At 44.2% G+C, this 21715-nt stretch overlaps 2 protein-coding genes across 2 annotated transcripts; both read left to right on the plus strand.

The window, feature by feature from the left end:
* Positions 1-65: 65 nt before the first annotated feature.
* On the plus strand, positions 66-12236 carry LOC124036330. Its single transcript, XM_046350772.1, has 7 exons — positions 66-219; positions 2488-2627; positions 2795-2869; positions 6207-6437; positions 8951-9056; positions 9270-10050; positions 12106-12236. Exons 1-6 carry the CDS (start codon positions 66-68, stop codon positions 9425-9427), a joined length of 864 nt encoding a protein of 287 aa, XP_046206728.1. The 3' UTR covers positions 9428-10050; positions 12106-12236.
* LOC124036328 (N-acetyllactosaminide beta-1,3-N-acetylglucosaminyltransferase 4-like) lies at positions 11373-14304 on the plus strand. The gene has a single exon (XM_046350768.1). It carries the CDS (start codon positions 12110-12112, stop codon positions 13244-13246), a length of 1137 nt encoding a protein of 378 aa, XP_046206724.1. The 5' UTR covers positions 11373-12109; the 3' UTR covers positions 13247-14304.
* Positions 14305-21715: the final 7411 nt, after the last annotated feature.

A 21715-nucleotide genomic window follows, 5' to 3' on the forward strand; every position in this document is an offset into this window, starting at 1 on the left:
ATTACAATCTAGTTATTGATTGGTCACAGCAGGCTGGCAGTGACACTGCATCCACATCTGATCCAATGACACCCATGGGGGAGAAGATGGATGGGGGCATCGTTGGCATCTATCAGACACCAAAAGAGAACTCTGAGGAGGAAACAACCTACACTCCAATGCCAGACACCACAGCCAGGACAATGGAGAGTTTGGAAACTAACCATTGTTCCATTGATGGTAAATAACTTTCAGTGAAGTATTCATACTCCTTGACTTATTCCACATTTTACAGCCTGAATTCAAAATGAATTAAACAGATTTTTTTTCTCACCCATCTACACACAACAACCTATAATGACAAAGTGAAAAATATTTTTTGAAATCCTTTGTTGAAAATGAAATACAGAAATAATTCATTTACATAAGTATTCAAACCCTTTTGCTATGACACTCCAAATTGAGCTCGGGTGCATCCAATAGCCTTTGATCATCCTCTAGATGTCACTTCAACTTGATTAGAGTCCACCTGTAGCCAATTCAATTATTTGGACATGATTTATAAAGAAACACACCTGTCTATAAGGTCCCACAGTTGACAGTGCCTGTCAGAGCAGAAACTATACCATGAAGTGCAAGGAACTGTCCAAAGATAACCGAGATAGACTTGTGGTCATATATCTGGAGAAGGGTATAAAACCATTTCTAGAGTGTTGAAAGTTTCCAAGAACACAGTGATCTCCATCATTAGGAAATTGAAAAAATATGGAACTACCCAGACTCTGCATGTTGGCCTTCCGACCAAACTGAGCAAATGGGAAAGAAGGACCTTGGTAAGGGAGGTGACCAAGAACCCAATGACCATTCTAACAGAACTACAGAGTTCCTTGGCCGAGATAGGAGAACCTGCCAGAAGGAAATGTCTCTACAGCACTTCACCAATCTGGGCTTTATGGGAGAGTGGCTAGATGGAAGCCACTCCTGAGAAAAAGGCACATGACCGCACGCCTGGAATTTGTTAAAAGGCATGTGAAAGACTCTCAGATCTTAAGGCAAACGATTAAACAGACAAAAATGGAACCTTTTGGCCTGAATACAAAGTGCTATGTCTGGAGAGAACCAGGCACAGCTCATCACCCGACGAACACCATCCCTACAGTGAAGCATGGTGGTGGCAGTATCATGCTATGGGGATGCTTTTCAGCGGCAGGGACTGGTAAGGATAGAAGAAACAACGAATGGAGCCAAATACAGACAAAGTCTTGATGAGAACCTGCTTCATAGTGTAAACAAATTTAGACTGGGGCAAAGATTTATGTTCCAACAGGACAATGAGCCCAAGCATACAGCCAAAGCAATGCTGTAATTGCTACAGAATAAGAATGTGAAAGTCCTTGAGTGGCCCAGCCAAAACCCATACGTGAATCCCATTGTAAATCTGTGAAAAGACTTGACGATTGTTGCACCCTATCTAACGTCACAGAGCTTGACAAAATATCAAAATCCAGATGTGCAAAGCTGATACATACCCAAGATTACTCAAAACTTTAATTGCCGCCAAAGGTGCTTCTACAAAGTATTGACTCAGGGGTATGTATATATGAGATATTTCTGTATTTCATTTTCAATAAATATCCCAAAAATTCTAAACATGTTTTCACTGTGTCATTATGGGGTATTGAGTGTGTGTATATGGGTGAAAGAAAAATAAAATGGATTAAATATATGTTCAGACTGTAACACAACAAAATGTGTCAAATGGTATGAGTACTTTAACCACCACACAGACGGCTTCCTGAGCAGAAGGCTTCCTGAGCAGAAGGCTTCCTATATTGCAGGTTCTCTTCAATAAATGAAAGTAGTGTGATCATGATTACTTTTGCCAAGTATCAGAGAACACTATGCAGAGTTGTTAAGGGCGAAGGAACATTAATTAAAGGGATATTGTCCAGAAATGTTAACTGAATCTTGTTTTCTTACTTTCAGAGGAGTTGTATTTCCTACAATTTTAATACAAGCTTTACAGAAAGCCCTGTGATGTGAAGATAGACTTCCAGTCATTGCGATAATGCTAGTTAGCATGGCTTGCTCAACTACCTTTAAACTGTACGCACAGACACAAAACTACTATCCATGAGTTCATCTGACTCTGGGTAAGTAGAAAATTATGACCAAAATCTCACACTATCCCTAGATTAATATTACAGGGACGCAGGGCCGTGCATAGGATGCCTTTTCATTTGATTCCACTAGGTGATTCTTGAAACCTCCATCGCCTGACCTGAGCTTTTACTGATCTCATCCTCTGTCATCTATAAAATCACTCTCTGTCTTTAGTTAGTAACAACTATTTGTCTCTCTCTCTCTCTCTCTCTCTCTCTCTCTCTCTCTCTCTCTCTCTCTCTCTCTCTCTCTCTCTCTCTCTCTCTCTCTCTCTCTCTCTCTCTCTCTCTCTCTCTCTCTCTCTCTCTCTCTCTCTCTCTCTCTCTCACTGCCCCCATTTTGCAGTGATAATGAACAGCACACATAAGCTGGCATGGGCAGAGTCCATGGACTATGACCACACAAGTGTGCATAGTGTTGGTGACCTGGGGTCCTTCAAGTCCTTTGTCCTTCGTGGGCTCTGGTTGACTGTGGAGGAGGAGAAGGTACAGAACAAAATAGGCACTCCACCCCATGCAAACAAAGACAGCTCACATTCTCCCACACCCACATACTGAGTCCTCTAGATGCATAGATTTATGTTCAGGTTGATGCATGGATGTCTTGTGAGGATTGAGTTATTGTTATCTGACTATTATTTGGCTTTTTTTAGGTCCTCTCATGGCCTGCCCCTTCAGGAGAACAGCCAATAACCAAATCTACAACAGAAAAGAAAGGGGGGAAAGAGGTGATGTTACACAATTTGTAATCTCTCATGGAAGTCACAAACTTTCCCCAGAATTTGACTTCTGGGTAAAAGATTACACAATTTAACAGTCCTTAACAGTCCTGGTGATGGAACAGTTCTCAACCATGTCATTTTTTCAGAGAGGTTTATAATATCACTTAACAGCTGATAAACGTTTCCTTGTTAGGACACCGTATCACATGCCATAACCTGTTTTTCAGCATAGTCATGTAGAAGGCTATTGCTTCCTCATACTTTATGTAGCTGTTGCGTGTTTGTGGTTAACACAATGGGAGAGAGAAATTCAATTCCATGACACTCAAACTGGTCGAGTTACAGTACATCACATTTTTTAAATGGTTACAATCACTTACAAGCCACGGTAGTGTGAAAACATCTTTCAGATACACTATTAAAAAAGCATAACCATTAATCTGACGATCACGTCCAGTAAGTCCATTTTTTAAAATGGTTTTTATTTATATTTATTTCACCTTTATTTAACCAGGTAGGCTAGTTAAGAATAAGTTCTCATTTACAACTGGGACCTGGCCAAGATAAAGCAAAGCAGTGAAACACAAACAACAACACAGAGTAACACATGGAATAAACAAACATACAGTCAATAACACAATAGAGGAAAAAATGTCTATAAACAGTGTGTGCAAATGAGGTAAGATAAGGGAGGTAAGGCAATAAATAGGCCATAGAGGCGAAATAATTACAAGTTAGCAATTAAACACTGAGTGATAGATGTGCAGAAGATGAATGTGCAAGTAGAGATAATGGGGTGCAAAGGAGCAAATAAATAAATAACAGTATGGGGATTAGGTAGTTGGATGGGCTGTTTACAGATGGGATATGTACAGGTGCAGTGATCTGTGAGATGCTCTGACAGTTGGTGCTTAAAGTTAGTGAGGGAGATATGGGTCTCCAGCTTTAGTGATTTTTGCAATTCGTTTCAGTCATTGGCAGCAGAGAACTGGAAGGAAAGGCTTTGGGGGTGACCAGTGAAATATACTTGCTGGAGCGCGTGCTACGGTTGGGTGTTGCTATGGTGACCAGTGAGCTGAGATAAGGCAGGGCTTTACCTAGCAAAGTCTTATAGATGCCCTGAAGCCAGTGGGTTTGGCGATGAATATGAAACGAGGGCCAGCCAACGAGAGCGTACAGGTCGCAGTGGTGGGTAGTATAGGGGGCTTTGGTGACAAAACGGATGGCACTGTGATAGACTACATCCATTTTGCTGACTAGAGTGTTGGAGGCTATTTAGTAAATGACATCGCTGAAGTCAAGGATTGGCAGGATAGTCAGTTTTACCAGGGTATGTTTGGCAGCATGAGTGAAGGATGGTTTGTCGTGAAATAGGAAGCCGCTTCTAGATTTAGTTTTGGATTGGAGATGCTTAATGTGAGTCTGGAAGGAGAGTTTACAGTCTAACCAGACACCTAGGTATTCGTAGTTGTCCACATATTCTAGGTCAGAACCGTCCAGAGTAGTGATGCTGGACGGGCGGCAGGTGCGGGCAGCAATCGGTTGAAGAGCATGCATTTAGTTTTACTTGCATTTAAGAGTTGTATGGCATTGAAGCTCGTCTGGAGATTAGTTAACACAGTATCCAAAGAAGGGCCAGAAGTACAGTCGTATGAAAAAGTTTGGGCACCCCTGACGATTTCCATTTATAAATAATTGGGTGTTTGGATCAGCAATTTCATTTTGATCTATCGAATAACTGATGGACACAGTAATATTTCAGTAGTGAAATGAGGTTCATTGGATTCATAGAAAATGTGCAATATGCATCAAAACAAAATTAGACAGGTGCATCAATTTGGGCACCCCAATAGAAAAATCACATCAATATTTAGTAGAGCCTCCTTTTGCTAAAATAACAGCCTCTAGACTCAGTACTCAGGTTTTATTAGAAAATGAATGGCGTGCCACTGTGATCATTTTCTGTGATGAAAGAGTCAATTATTATGCAGCCTCAGAGGGGTACCCAAACTTTTTCATACGACTGTATACAGAATGGTGTTGCCTGCATAGAGGTGGATCAGAGAATCACCAACAGCAAGAGCAACATCATTGATGTATACAGAAAAAATAGTTGGCCTGAGAATTTAACCCTGTGGCACCCCCATAGAGACTGCCAGTGGTCCGGACAACAGGCCCTCCGATTTGACACACTGAACTCTGTCTGAGAAGTAGTTGGTGAACCAGGTGAGGCAGTCATTTGAGAAACCAAGGCTTTTGAGTCTGCCGATAAGAATGTGGTGATTGACAGAGTCTATGGCGGTTATTGTTTAGGACCTTGAGGGTGGGTGAGGTGCACCCATGACCAGCTCGGAAACCAGATTGCATAGCGGAGAAGGTATGGTGGGATTCGAAATGGTCGGTGATCTGTTTGTTAACTTGACTTTCAAAGACCTTAGAAAGGCAGGATAGGATAGATATAGGTCTGTAGCAGTTTGGGTCTAGAGTGTCTCCCCCTTTGAAGAGGGGGATGACTGCGGCAGCTTTACAATCTTTGGGGATCTCAGACGATACGAAAGAGAGTTTGAACATACTAGTAATAAGGGTTGCAACAATTTCGGCTGATAATTTTAGGAAGAGAGGGTCCAGATTGTCAGCCCAGCTGATTTGTAGGGTCCAGATTTTGCAGCTCTTTCAGAACATCAGCTATCTGGATTTGGGTTAAGAAGAAATGGGGATGCTTGGGCAAGTTGCTGTGGGAGTGCAGGGCTGTTGACCAGGGTAGGTGTAGCCAGGTGGAAAACATGGCCAGCCATAGAAAAATGCTTGTTGAAATTCTCAATTATTGTGGACAGTGTTTCCTAGCCTCAATGCAGTGCCTCAATGCAGTGCCTCAATGCAGTGGGCAGCTGGGAGGAGGTGATCTTATTCTACATGGACTTTACAGTGTCCCAGAACTTTTTGGAGTTTGTGCTGCAGGTTGCAAATTTCTGTTTGCAAAAGCTAGCCTCTGCTTTCCCAACTGCCTGTGTATATTGGTTCCTAACTTCCCTGAAAAGTTGAATATCGCGGGGGCTATTTGATGCTAATGCCGTATACCACAGGATGTTTTTGTGCTGGTCAAGGGCAGTCAGGTGTAGAGTGAACCACGGGCTATATCTGTAATGGGCTATATCCGTTGTTACAAATATCTATATTTGTGACAACGTAATCTACCATTTCAGTCATCAGACAATTTATCTCTGCCTTTTTACAGTATGTAGTAATCCAACACATGATATGTCTAATGGAAACCTTTTATGAAAGCATTTATGGTAACAGATACGACTAGCGCAAAATAAGTATTATTTTGTCTGTTGGACAGTGTGTGCGATCACCAAGCAACACTTGTTCCAACCAAAAATCAAAAGACAAGAAGAAGAAGAAAGACTCAATAATGGACCTGGTCCAGGACACTCCCATCAGAAGAACCCTGGGCTCGATCCATGTGCCACTACAGGACCTGGTGTCTGGTGATCAGAGAGTTGATGCCCTGTGCAACCTTGGGGTGCTGCTCACAGAGCAAAGCACCAGGGCCATGCCACCCCGAGACAAGGTACTCTGTATCTTGTGACTCTCCTCTTTCTCTGCAAGCAAAGTACAACTATCAAAGTGAAAATATGTGCCAAAGTTGACCACAGAGGCCCTTTGCTCTACATTATCTATATTAAAGTATTGGGGAAATTCCACAGTACTGGAATTACGCTGAGACTTATTTTTCACTTTAAACAAAAAAAACATAGAACAAAGACTACATTGAACAATTTACACAGTAAATAAATTAAACATGTAGGTCTACTGGAAAAACTGTGCAGATGCAAAGTATGGTAACAGAATTACGGTACAATCTCCTTCAGTTTTATTCTGTTACCAAACATTGTATCTGCAGAGTTCTTCCTGTAAATGTATTTTTGTTACATTTTCTGTGGAAAGTATTAAAAGTAAACCTTGTACACAGAATTCTATGGTTTGTTAAACGTTGAAATCAATGGTTTTGATTTGGTATACATTTTAAATTGAAAAATCTGAGTCTGTGTTAAAAATAAACATAACCATGGAATGAACCATGAAATTGCCCATTGTCATTTGTAAATGATCTATAACAGATCTTGACAGAAATAAACAATTGTGGTCAAGGCAAATAAAGAGTCATGAATCTCTTCTAGTCAATAGAGATAGGCCTATACAGTGCATTCGGAAAGTATTCAGACCCCTTCACCGTTTCCACATTTTGTTACGTTACAGCAATATTCTAAAATGGATTAAATGTTTTTTTTTCCCTACACTCAATACCCCAGAATGACAAAGCAAAAACAGGTTTTTAGAAAGTTGTGCAAATGTATAAAGAACAGAAATACCTTATTTACATAAGTATTCAGACCCTTTGCTATGAGACACGAACTTGAGCTCAGGTGCATCCTATTTCCATTGATCATCCTTGAGATGTTTCTACAACTTGGAGTCCACCTGTGGTAAATTCAATTGATTGGACATGATTTGGAAAGGCACACACCTGTTTATATAAGGTCCCACAGTTGGCAGTGCATGTTAAAGGAAAAACCAAGCCATGAGGTCAAAGGAACTGTCCAAAGAGCGCCGAGATAGGCTTGTGGTCTTATATCTGGAGAAGGGTATAAAACCATTTCTAGAGTGTTGAAAGTTTCCAAGAACACAGTGGTCTCTATCATTAGGAAATTGCAAAAATATGGAACTACGCAGACTCTGCCTAGAGCTGGCCTTCCGACCAAACTGAGCACAGTTTGGTCGCAACTGAGGGTTGACATGCACGGTCAACTCACAGTTGACAGTGCATGTCAGAGCAAAAACCAAACCATGAGGTCGAAGGAATTGTCCGTAGAGTTCTGAGACAGGATTGTGTCGAGGCACAGATCTGGGGAAGGGTACCAAAACATGTCTGCAGCATTAAAGGTCACCAAGATCACAGTGGCCTACATCATTCTTAAATGGAAGAGGTTTGGAACCAACAAGACTCTCCCTAGAGCTGGCCACCCGGCCAAATTGAGCAATCGGGGGAGAGGGGCCTTGGTCAAGGAGGTGACCAAGAACTGATGCTCACTCTGACAGAACTCCCGAGTTATTCTGTGGAGATGGGAGAACCTTCCAGAAGGACAACCATCTCTGCAGCACTCCACCAATCAGGCCTTTATGGTAGAATGGCCAGACCGAAGCCACTCCTCAGTAAAAGGCACACGATAGCCAGCTTGGACTTTGCCAAAAGGCAGCCAAAGGACTCTTAGACCATCATAAACCCGATTCTCTGGTCTGATGAAGCCAAGATTGAACTCTTTGGCCTGAATGCCAAGCGTCACGTCTGGAGGAAACTAGGCACCGCTCATCACCTGGCTAAAACCATCCCTACGGTGAAGCGTGGTGGTAGCATCATGCTGTAGGGATGTTTTTCAGCGGCAGGGACCGGGAGACTAGTCAGGATTGAGGGAAAGATGAATGGAGCAAGGTACAGAGAGATCCTTGATGAAAACCTGCTCCAGAGCGCAGGTTCACCTTCCAACAGTGTTGTACCCTAAGCACACTGCCAAGACAACGCAGGAGTGGCTTTGGGACAAATCTCAATGTCCTTGAGTGGCCCAGCCAGAGCCCGGTCTTGAACCCGATTGAACATCTCTGGAGAGACCTGAAAATAGCTGTGCAGCAATGCTCCCCATCCAACCTGACAGAACTTGAGAGGATCTGCAAAGAAGAATGGGAAAAACTCCCCAAATATAGGTGCCAAGCTTGTAGCATCATACCCAAGAAGACTCAAAGTTGTAATCGCTGCCAAAGGTGCTTCAACAAAGTACTGAGTAAAGGTTCTGAATACTTATGTAAATGTCATATTTCAGTAAAAATGTTATACATTTGCAAACATTTCTAAACACCTGTTTTTACTTTGTCATTACGGGGTATTTTGTGTAGATTGATGAATAAAAAATCCTCTTAAATCCATTTTAGAATAAGGATGTAGCGTAACAAAATGTGGAAAAGTCAAGAAGGTCTGAATACTTTCCGAATGCACTGTACATGTCTGACATGCTTTGTAATTTTCTGCAGGACCCAAGTAAGAAAGCCAAACATGACAAGAAGAAGGAGGACAAGAAAACAAAGTCAAGTGCTGACAGTGCAGGGGGGCAGAAGAATGTTGCACCACCCTCTAAAAGTGAGCAAAAATACATAGCAACTGTGTAGGTGTTGATCTGTTCTTTGGACAGTTTTACCTGGATGAAAAATAGGATCCCTTAGCCTTGCTAGTTTCTAGAGAAGAATATATTTGTGCAAGGGACACAGTGCACGGGAAAAAATGTACAATTCCATGTAAAATGGTAGCAAATAAATTGTTCATAAGATTAAATATTTCCCTTCATACTTATAGGTAAGGGAAAAGGATGGAAGGAAAGCCAGGCAGATTTCCGCATGGACGACAACTCTGCTCCCAGTCCAAACCAGTTCGAGTCAATGACTGTGGAGTTCACTGTGCATCTGCATAAATGGCATTCAGCCTCAGAAGCTCATCACCTGGCTCACCCATGATGAGCCATCAGCCTAGCTATTTGTATAAAGAAAAACAAAAAGTTGGCATGACAAATTTGGGGATTAAAACCAATTACGAACTCAAATTGGTCAAGTTTATGATAACACAATGCACCCTTGTTGTCCCTCATGTTCCTAGTAGCTATATCAAAATATTGGGAAATTCCATTTTCAAAAGTTAATGGATCTAATAGCAGTAACTGGACATAGTCTACAAAAGTCACAAGGAATGAAGACTATCCAAATGCCAACGCGCAAGGCACGCCCTTCAAGGTTATAGGATCAATCGGTGACAATACATGTAATGCAACTTCTCTTCAGGACAGCGAGGTAACTTGAATTTAGTAACAATAGTTGAGTCAATTCGCAACGATTCTCTAGACGAATAGCATAACTTCTTAAAAACGCGGATATGGTAGTATTTGTAAAGAATTATAACTGGATCAAGCAAATTATAAACGGAGTATTACAACAACAGGTGCTCAAACATTGATCGTGCATCCTTCCCGCTAAGGATTGTATGGTGGTAAATGTCGAACAGCACTTCAGTTCTCTCTGAAACTCACTTCCTAAGTAGGCTACAACTATTTTGATGGTCTCTTCGTCATTGTTTTTAATATCAAGTAAGTTAATTAGTGTTGTATTGAAACTCTTTTTTTAATGGCTAAGAATACAATGTTTGAATAAGCGCATAAAAAAATGAAAACAAACCAAATATCTTGGGCTTGATAGGATAAATTATAAATTAATTAGTTAATCAATCTCGCATTATATTGTATTTCTTTGTTTTATAATAAGTAAATACAGTCTAGTATAAAGTAACTAGTGTAACTAGTATATAATTGACAAATAGTTTTTTACACCTGAGTGCTGGAACATTATTGAGGTTTTTCAGTATCTGTTTATAAAACACACAAACCATCTTGCTCTTAAAAGAAAATCAGAATTAAACTAAACTTAAATTGTAACTAAATCAAGTGAGTTTTGGACCCTGTTTCTTTTTTATAGGCCTATGGGAATCACAGGAGGTTGGTGGCACCTTAATTGGGAGGACGGGCTTGTGCTAATGGCTGGAATAGAATAGCTGGAATGGTTTCAAATACCATTCCATTTACTCCATTCCAGCTATTATTATGAGCAGTCCTCCCCTCTGCAGCCTCCACTGGTGGGAATTGCATGTTTGGCCTCATTCATGCACCCTGTTATTGCCTTACGAAATAAACAACACAATCTCACATTCAATTCGTGCAAATATGTACAAAAGGTAATTCAGCAGATTTCGTGCATTTTTGTGTGAAAATACACACATTTTCTGTGCGACATAATTCGTAGGAAAAGACACACTTTTGTGTGACTTCATTTATAGGAAAATAGCTTTTTGGGGGGCAAACTTCCAAGCAATCTTTTTAAAGTTATTAGAGCAATGCATTTTGGTAAATGTTCTTTTACGCAGCCTTTGTATGTGTCCCACATAAAACAAACGTGTTAACAACCCAATATTGTTCATCAACCAGGTTTTATTAATGCCAATGCTGTTGTCTATGCTTGTTTTTGCTTAATACTTGTATAATGGTGCTAAGCCGCACACAATCTGCTGAAATACTTTTTGTAGATATTTGCATGAATTGAGTGTGAGATTGTGTTGCAACAGGATAGAATAGGGCTGACATATGCAGCTCTTAACAAATGCAGTCTCAGCTAAAGCGGGAACATTGCCTTTAAATGTAAATTACGATGTAAAGCTGAACTTCTGTGATGCGGATTGAATAGAGCCTCTAATTTACATTTTAATTTACCTTTATTTAACCAGGCAAGTCAGTTAAGAACATATTCTTATTTTCAATGACGGCCTGGGAACAGTGGGTTAACTGCCTGTTCAGGGGCAGAACGACAGATTTGTACCTTGTCAGCTACAAATCTGTCGTTCTGCCCCTGAACAGGCAGTTAACCCACTGTTCCCAATTCATGCAAATATAGACAGCCACTTGTTAAGCATAGCCTAGGTCTAATGTTGCGTTCATAACCAAGTGGGAATTTCTTCTATCATCTAACCTCTCTCACACTTTGACCTCTGACATCACCCACTCAGGAAATTACCTTGATAACAGCATTTTTGGCAGTTAAATTAAAAAACAAAACAAAATATTTAAGAATATGGCTTTAGAACACTATGATTTGTTTACAAGCATAATAGCTGTAATTGTAGTTTATGGTTGACACAGCTTGTGGACAATTAGCATCCAACTGGTATTTCCAACATCACAACTGGTACCACCTTTCCACTTGATTATGGATGTAGCATTACATATTCCACAAACATGGTTTACTTTTGGTATGAGACAATATAAGTTTGCCGCTTGTAGTCTAATGTAGGCCTACTACATATACCAGTAGATACAGTACATACTGAATGACTGCAGTAATTCCGCAGTAATACCAAACTTTGCATCTGCACTGTTCTTCAAGAAAAGGTGTTTTTGTAAAATTCTCAGTGGAAATTGTTATATAAGTGCATAGAGTTGTATGGTTTACTTAACTTTGCAATCATTTGTTTGACTTACATTTTAAAGTGAAATGTTTTAGTCTTAGTGTCACTCTGTTACAGTGGAATTGCCCATAGGCTACCAGTGCTAATTCTCCTTGTTGCTAAAACGTATTGTGCTTGCAATTCTTTTCAGAACCATGAGGATCCTCTTCAGAAACCTACGCCTCAGTAGATGGTCCATTGTTATTGGGACTGCGTTGGTGTCATTGATTGGTGTCATCTTTATGACGATGGACGTCAATGTCTCACTAACATATAGGGGAGAGCTCAGAGTGTGGCGTAAGAACCACACAGGTTGGCATTGGAACACCTCTGCCTCCACCACACCACCGCTGTCACAGCCTACTGTGGATGTTTTCAAGTGCTCCCTCAATGACAGCATGCAGAATATTCCGTCCTCTGTCCCACCTCCCCACCGTAACTTCCTCATGTATAAACACTGCAGGACATTCCCCCGCCTGCTGTCTCCAACACCCTGTGAGAATGACCTTTTTCTCCTGCTGGCCATTAAGTCCACAGCCATCCAGGTGGATCGCAGGATTGCGCTCCGGAGCACTTGGGGAAAGAGGGGATATGTTCAGGGTAAAAGGGTGAAACTGTTGTTCTTAGTAGGTAAGTCGTTAGACAGAATACAGGGATTCCTGCTGCAGCAGCTACTGGAGTGGGAGAGCAGGCAGTTTGGGGACATCCTGCAATGGGATTTTGAGGACAGTTTTTTCAACCTGACCCTGAAGGAGGTCCACTTCCTGAACTGGTTCACCTTGGAGTGCCAGTGGGCCCACTTTGTGTTCAAAGGGGACGATGACGTTTTTGTTCACACAAGCAATCTGGTTGAATATGTTAAAGGCCACGAGCCCTCTGAGCAACTCTTCGCTGGTGACATAATTTCAAGAGCCTATCCAATCCGGCACAACCAATGGAAGTACTTCATACCAGAGGAGATGTACCCCAACAAGCCATATCCTCCATACGCTGGCGGTGGGGGCTACCTGATGTCACGTCAGACTGTGCTGAGCCTGGGAGTGGCAGTGTCCAGCACTGACCTCTTCCCCATTGATGATGTCTTTGTGGGCATGTGCCTGCAGAAGATTAATGTGACGCTGACACACCACTCTGGCTTCAGAACCTTTGGGTTCCATCAGGTGGTGTCACATTTCAACCCCTGCATTTACAGGGAGATCATGCTGGTGCACAAACTGAATCCCACCGAGATGTGGACCATGTGGTCTCTACTGCAGGACACAAAGCTGAAGTGCTTTAGATTAAGGATATGAGGCATCAGGTGTTGTGTGTATCTTGCTGTACTTGTCTGTCTCACTACTGTAAAAGAAGCATTCCTTTCATAGAGAAATTATCCTTATAAATGGTCAAAAATAGCTTCCTTTCCTTCATCAATATTTCTATTTGAAGTATTCTGACATATTGGCTTTACTGTGTATTCAGTTCAGCAAAGATGGTGTACGAGCCCTACGGAGATTTGATACTTTTGACAAAGAAGTTTGTAGAATGTTTCTTGGGTTCTAGGAAGGTCGAACAGAAACTATAAAAACAGGTCTAGTGGGTTACAGAGGTACTGATGGGTAACAAACTTAACAGGTCTAGTGGGTTACAGAGGTACTGATGGGTAACAAACTTAACAGGTCTAGTGTGCTGTGGGGGAGGGGAGCTGTGGTGTACAATTATTATAAAGAATCAATTGGTTGGGGGAGCAGTGATGAACTATAGCTGAAATCTGTGGATTGTAAATGTATATTTAAATGTGATGTCATAATGATTTCTGAAACATGTGGTCGTTTCCAGGGTTTTGTCAGTTTCTATTCAGATGAACTTTGTTGCATATTGCATTGCATTATAATTGAATTACGCAATGTTCTTGTAAAGGCCATTTAAAAAAGGAACCAAGGATTTTAAGATAGGAGATAAATAAAGTGTGTGCAGTACTTTAAGTTTGTTTAGCAGTTTCAACCTTGACCACGATCCCACTGTCCTATGAGCCCGAGGTCAGGTGTTTTTTTTAACTGAAAGTCAACCAGTGTTGGGTTTCACTGTTCCAACACTTCCAGTCAGCAGAGCCAGCTATATCCCTCTGCATACCTTTCCACCACACAACTATCACACCGACAAATTGACAAGGCAACCTTTTTAAAATTGTGTCCAATCGTAAAAAAGAACTATAGCCTCTCAACTTTGCACTCTGAAGAGACATGTAAATTTGTGCACCTCACCACTTCCTTGTGGGTGGCACCTGTTTTTCAGCAGTCATGCAAAATATGATAGAATGTACTGTATGTGGTTGAAAAGGTGGCTGTTGTCTGTTTGTATACTGAACAAAAATCTATACACAACATGTAACAATTTAATTGATTTTACTGAGTTACAGTTCATATAAGACTATTTAAATAAATCCATTAGGCCCTAATCTATGGATTTCACATGACTGGGAATACAGATTTAATCTGTTGGTCACATATACCTTTAAAAAAAGGTAGGGGTGTGGATCAGAAAACCAGTCAGTATCTGGTGTGACCATTTGCCTCATGCAGCCTTTCATATCTCCTTTGCATAGAGTTTATCAGGCTTTAGATTGTGGCCTGTGGAATATTGTTCCACTCAAATCAAATCAAATGTATTTATATAGCCCTTCGTACATCAGCTGATATCTCAAAGTGCTGTACAGAAACCCAGCCTAAAACCCCAAACAGCAAACAATGCAGGTGTAAAAGCCCGGTGGCTAGGAAAAACTCCAGAGAAAGGCCAAAACCTAGGAAGAAACCTAGAGAGGAACCAGGCTATGTGGGGTGGCCAGTCCTCTTCTGGCTGTGCCGGGTAGAGATTATAACAGAACATGACCAAGATGTTCAAATGTTCATAAATGACCAGCATGGTCGAATAATAATAAGGCAGAACAGTTGAAACTGGAGCAGCAGCACAGTCAGGTGGACTGGGGACAGCAAGGAGCCATCATGTCAGGTAGTCCTGGGGCACGGTCCTAGGGCTCAGGTCCTCCGAGAGAGAGAAAGAAAGAGAGAATTAGAGAGAGCATATGTGGGGTGGCCAGTCCTCTTCTGGCTGTGCCGGGTGGAGATTATAACAGAACGTGGCCAAGATGTTCAAATGTTCATAAATGACCAGCATGGTTGAATAATAGTAAGGCAGAACAGTTGAAATTGGAGCAGCAGCATGGCCAGGTGGACTGGGGACAGCAAGGAGTCATCATGTCAGGTAGTCCTGGGGCATGGTCCTAGGGCTCAGGTCCTCCGAGAGAGAGAAAGAAAGAGAGAAGGAGAGAATTAGAGAACGCACACTTAGATTCACACAGGACACCGAATAGGACAGGAGAAGTACTCCAGATATAACAAACTGACCCTAGCCCCGACACATAAACTACTGCAGCATAAATACTGGAGGCTGAGACAGGAGGGGTCAGGAGACACTGTGGCCCCATCCGAGGACACCCCCGGACATGGCCAAACAGGAAGGATATAACCCCACCCACTTTGCCAAAGCACAGCCCCCACACCACTAGAGGGATATCTTCAACCACCAACTTACCATCCTGAGACAAGGCCGAGTATAGCCCACAAAGATCTCCGCCACGGCACAACCCAAGGGGGGGGGCGCCAACCCAGACAGGCTGACCACAACAGTGAATCAACCCACACAGGTGACGCACCCCCCCCAGGGACGGCATGAGAGAGCTCCAGCAAGCCAGTGACTCAGCCCCCGTAACAGGGTTAGAGGCAGAGAATCCCAGTGGAAAGAGGGGAACCGGCCAGGCAGAGACAGCAAGGGCGGTTCGTTGCTCCAGAACCTTTCCGTTCACCTTCCCACTCCTGGGCCAGACTACACTCAATCATATGACCCACTGAAGAGATGAGTCTTCAGTAAAGACTTAAAGGTTGAGACCGAGTTTGCGTCTCTGACATGGGTAGGCAGACCGTTCCATAAAAATGGAGCTCTATAGGAGAAAGCCCTGCCTCCAGCTGTTTGCTTAGAAATTCTAGGGACAATTAGGAGGCCTGCGTCTTGTGACCGTAGCGTACGTGTAGGTATGTACGGCAGGACCAAATCAGAGAGGTAGGTAGGAGCAAGCCCATGTAATGCTTTGTAGGTTAGCAGTAAAACCTTGAAATCAGCCCTTGCTTTGACAGGAAGCCAGTGTAGAGAGGCTAGCACTAGAGTAATATGATCAAATTTTTTGGTTCTAGTCAGGATTCTAGCAGCCGTATTTAGCACTAACTGAAGTGTATTTAGTGCTTTATCCGGGTAGCCGGAAAATAGAGCATTGCAGTAGTCTAACCTAGAAGTGACAAATGCATGGATTAATTTTTATGCATCATTTTTGGAATGATGCAGAAAGTTTCAGATTTTTGCAATGTTACGTAGATGGAAAAAAGCTGTCCTCGAAATGGTCTTGATATGTTCTTCAAAAGAGAGATCAGGGTCCAGAGTAACGCCGAGGTCCTTCACAGTTTTATTTGAGACGACTGTACAACCATTAAGATTAATTGTCAGATTCAACAGAAGATCTCTTTGTTTCTTGGGACCTGTTGTGCAGGTGAATGAGGACCCAAAAGCGACTTGGCGAAAACAGAGTTTTTAATCCAGTAAGATACTTAACAAAACAAAAGGCATAATACTACTCGTAAAGACGAGAACAGACTGGAGACTTGATCAAGAACTGCAGGTTGCCTCGGGAAGGCACTTGAACCTAGCAGACTCAGACACCTGCTCACCACGCAGCATCTGAGGGAAACACGACACGACAGGGCAAAACATAGACACAGCACGGTGAATATAGACAAGGATCCGACAGGGCAGGTACGGAAAACAAGGAGAGAAATAGGGACTCTAATCAGGGAAAAGGATCGGGAACAGGTGTGGGAAGACTAAATGATTGATTAGGGGAATAGGAACAGCTGGGAGCAGGAATGGAACGATAGAGAGAAGAGAGAGCGAGAGAGTGAGAGAGGGAGGGGGAGAGAGAGGGATAGAAAGAGGGAAAGAACCTAATAAGACCAGCAGAGGGAAACGAATAGAAGGGGAAGCACAGGGACAAGACATGATAATTAATGACAAAACATGACAGTACCCCCCACTCACCGAGCGCCTCCTGGCGCACTCGAGGAGGAACCCTGGCGGCAACGGAGGAAATCATCAATAAGCGAACGGTCCAGCACGTCCCGAGACGGAACCCAACTCCTCTCCTCAGGACCGTAACCCTCCCAATCCACTAAGTATTGGTGACCCCGTCCCCGAGAACGCATGTCCATGATCTTACGTACCTTGTAAATAGGTGCGCTCTCGACAAGGACGGGAGGGGGGAGGGAAGACGAACGGGGGTGCGAAGAAAGGGCTTGACACAGGAGACATGGAAGACAGGATGGACGCGACGAAGATGTCGCGGAAGAAGCAGTCGCACAGCGACAGGATTGACGACCTGGGAGACACGGAACGGACCAATGAACCGCGGAGTCAACTTACGAGAAGCTGTCGTAAGAGGAAGGTTGCGAGTGGAAAGCCACACTCTCTGGCCGCAACAATACCTTGGACTCTTAATCCTGCGTTTATTGGCGGCTCTCACAGTCTGTGCCCTGTAACGGCAAAGTGCAGACCTCACCCTCCTCCAGGTGCGCTCACAACGTTGGACAAACGCTTGAGCGGAGGGAACGCTGGACTCGGCAAGCTGGGATGAGAACAGAGGAGGCTGGTAACCCAGACTACTCTGAAACGGAGATAACCCGGTAGCAGACGAAGGAAGCGAGTTGTGAGCGTATTCTGCCCAGGGAGCTGTTCTGCCCAAGACGCAGGGTTTCTGAAAGAAAGGCTGCGTAGTATGCGACCAATCGTCTGATTGGCCCTCTCTGCTTGACCGTTAGACTGGGGATGAAACCCGGAAGAGAGACTGACGGACGCACCAATCAAACGACAGAACTCCCTCCAAAACTGTGACGTGAATTGCGGGCCTCTGTCTGAAACGGCGTCTAACGGGAGGCCATGAATTCTGAACACATTCTCGATAATGATTTGTGCCGTCTCCTTAGCGGAAGGAAGTTTAGCGAGGGGAATGAAATGTGCCGCCTTAGAGAACCTATCGACAACCGTAAGAATCACAGTCTTCCCCGCAGACAAAGGCAGACCGGTAATGAAGTCTAGGGCGATGTGAGACCATGGTCGAGAAGGAATGGGGAGCGGTCTGAGACGACCGGCAGGAGGAGAGTTACCCGACTTAGTCTGCGCGCAGTCCGAACAAGCAGCCACGAAACGGCGCGTGTCACGCTCCTGAGTCGGCCACCAAAAGCGCTGGCGAATAGACGCAAGAGTGCCTCGAACACCGGGATGACCAGCTAACTTGGCAGAGTGAGCCCACTGAAGAACAGCCAGACGAGTGGAAACAGGAACGAAAAGGAGGTTACTAGGACAAGCGCGCAGCGACGCAGTGTGCGTGAGTGCTTGCTTAACCTGTCTTTCAATTCCCCAGACTGTCAACCCGACAACACGCCCATAAGGAAGAATCCCCTCGGGATCAGTAGAAGCCACAGAAGAACTAAACAGACGGGATAAGGCATCAGGCTTGGTGTTTTTGCTACCCGGACGGTAAGAAATCACAAACTCGAAACGAGCGAAAAACAACGCCCAACGAGCTTGACGGGCATTAAGTCGTTTGGCAGAACGGATGTACTCAAGGTTCTTATGGTCTGTCCAAACGACAAAAGGAACGGTCGCCCCCTCCAACCACTGTCGCCATTCGCCTAGGGCTAAGCGGATGGCGAGCAGTTCACGGTTACCCACATCATAGTTGCGCTCAGATGGCGACAGGCGATGAGAAAAATAAGCGCAAGGATGAACCTTATCGTCAGACTGGAAGCGCTGGGATAGAATGGCTCCCACGCCTACCTCTGAAGCGTCAACCTCGACAATGAATTGTCTAGTGACGTCAGGAGTAACGAGGATAGGAGCGGACGTAAAACGTTCTTTTAGAAGATCAAAAGCTCCCTGGGCGGAACCGGACCACTTAAAACACGTCTTGACAGAAGTAAGAGCTGTGAGAGGGGCAGCAACTTGACCGAAATTACGAATGAAACGCCGATAGAAATTAGCGAAACCTAAAAAGCGCTGCAACTCGACACGTGACCTTGGAACGGGCCAATCACTGACAGCTTGGACCTTAGCGGAATCCATCTGAATGCCTTCAGCGGAAATAATGGAACCGAGAAAAGTAACGGAGGAGACATGAAAAGAGCACTTCTCAGCCTTTACGTAGAGACAATTCTCTAAAAGGCGCTGTAGAACACGTCGAACGTGCTGAACATGAATCTCGAGTGACGGTGAAAAAATCAGGATATCGTCAAGATAGACAAAAACAAAGATGTTCAGCATGTCTCTCAGAACATCATTAACTAATGCCTGAAAAACAGCTGGCGCATTGGCGAGACCAAACGGCAGAACCCGGTACTCAAAATGCCCTAACGGAGTGTTAAACGCCGTTTTCCACTCATCCCCCTCTCTGATGCGCACGAGATGGTAAGCGTTACGAAGGTCCAACTTAGTAAAGCACCTGGCTCCCTGCAGAATCTCGAAGGCTGATGACATAAGGGGAAGCGGATAACGATTCTTAACCGTTATGTCATTCAGCCCTCGATAATCCACGCAGGGGCGCAGAGTACCGTCCTTCTTCTTAACAAAAAAGAACCCCGCCCCGGCCGGAGAGGAAGAAGGCACTATGGTACCGGCGTCAAGAGACACAGATAAATAATCCTCGAGAGCCTTACGTTCGGGAGCCGACAGAGAGTATAGTCTACCCCGAGGAGGAGTGGTCCCCGGAAGGAGATCAATACTACAATCATACGACCGGTGAGGAGGAAGGGAGTTGGCTCGGGACCGACTGAAGACCGTGCGCAGATCATGATATTCCTCCGGCACTCCTGTCAAATCGCCAGGTTCCTCCTGAGAAGTGGGGACAGAAGAAATGGGAGGGATGGCAGACATTAAACACTTCACATGACAAGAAACGTTCCAGGATAGGATAGAATTACTAGACCAATTAATAGAAGGATTATGACATACTAGCCAGGGATGACCCAAAACAACAGGTGTAAAAGGTGAACGAAAAATCAAAAAAGAAATAGTCTCACTGTGGTTACCAGATACTGTGAGAGTTAAAGGTAGTGTCTCAAATCTGATACTGGGAAGATGACTACCATCTAAGGCAAACATGGGCGTAGGCTTGTCTAACTGTCTGAAAGGAATGTCATGTTTCCGAGCCCATGCTTCGTCCATGAAACAACCCTCAGCCCCAGAGTCAATCAAGGCACTGCATGTAGCACCCGAACCGGTCCAGCGTAGATGGACCGACATAGTAGTACATGATCTAGATGAAGAGACCTGAGTAGTAGCGCTCACCAGTAGCCCTCCGCTTACTGATGAGCTCTGGCCTTTACTGGACATGAATTGACAAAATGTCCATCAAATCCGCAATAGAGGCACAGGCGGTTGGTGATCCTCCGTTCCCTCTCCTTGGTCGAGATGCGAATACCTCCCAGCTGCATGGGCTCAGTCTCTGAGCCAGAGGAGGGAGATGGTTGCGATGCGGAACAGGGAAACACCGTTGACGCGAGCTCTCTTCCACGAGCTTGGTGACGAAGATCTACCCGTCGTTCTATGCGGATGGCGAGAGCAATCAAAGAGTCCACACTGGAAGGAACCTCCCGAGAGAGAATCTCATCTTTGACCACTGTGTGGAGTCCCTCCAGAAAACGAGCGAGCAGCGCCGGCTCGTTCCAGTCACTAGAGGCAGCAAGAGTACGAAACTCTATAGAGTAATCCGTTATGGATCGATCACCTTGGCATAGGGAAGCCAGGGCCCTAGAAGCCTCCCCACCAAAAACTGAACGGTCAAAAACCCGAATCATCTCCTCTTTAAAGTTCTGGTAATTGTTAGAACAATCAGCCCTTGCCTCCCAGATAGCTGTGCCCCACTCTCGGGCCCGGCCAGTAAGGAGTGAAATGACGTAAGCAACCCGAGCTCTCTCGCTAGAGTATGTGTTGGGTTGGAGAGAGAACACAATATCACACTGGGTGAGAAAGGAGCGGCACTCCGTGGGCTGCCCGGAGTAGCAAGGTGGGTTATTAACCCTAGGTTCCGGAGGCTCGGCAGGCCAGGAAGTAACAGGTGGCACGAGACGAAGACTCTGGAACTGTCCAGAGAGGTCGGAAACCTGAGCGGCCAGGTTCTCCACGGCATGGCGAGCAGCAGACAATTCCTGCTCGTGTCTGCCGAGCATGGCTCCTTGGATCTTGACGGCAGTGTTACGAGCCTCTGTAGTCGCTGGGTCCATTCCTTGGTCGGATCCTTCTGTTGTGCAGGTGAATGAGGACCCAAAAGCGACTTGGCGAAAACAGAGTTTTTAATCCAGTAAGATACTTAACAAAACAAAAGGCATAATACTACTCGTAAAGACGAGAACAGACTGGAGACTTGATCAAGAACTGCAGGTTGCCTCGGGAAGGCACTTGAACCTAGCAGACTCAGACACCTGCTCACCACGCAGCATCTGAGGGAAACACGACACGACAGGGCAAAACATAGACACAGCACGGTGAATATAGACAAGGATCCGACAGGGCAGGTACGGAAAACAAGGAGAGAAATAGGGACTCTAATCAGGGAAAAGGATCGGGAACAGGTGTGGGAAGACTAAATGATTGATTAGGGGAATAGGAACAGCTGGGAGCAGGAACGG

The sequence above is a fragment of the Oncorhynchus gorbuscha genome, linkage group LG05, assembly GCF_021184085.1.
Source record: "Oncorhynchus gorbuscha isolate QuinsamMale2020 ecotype Even-year linkage group LG05, OgorEven_v1.0, whole genome shotgun sequence".
Lineage (NCBI taxonomy): Eukaryota > Metazoa > Chordata > Actinopteri > Salmoniformes > Salmonidae > Oncorhynchus > Oncorhynchus gorbuscha.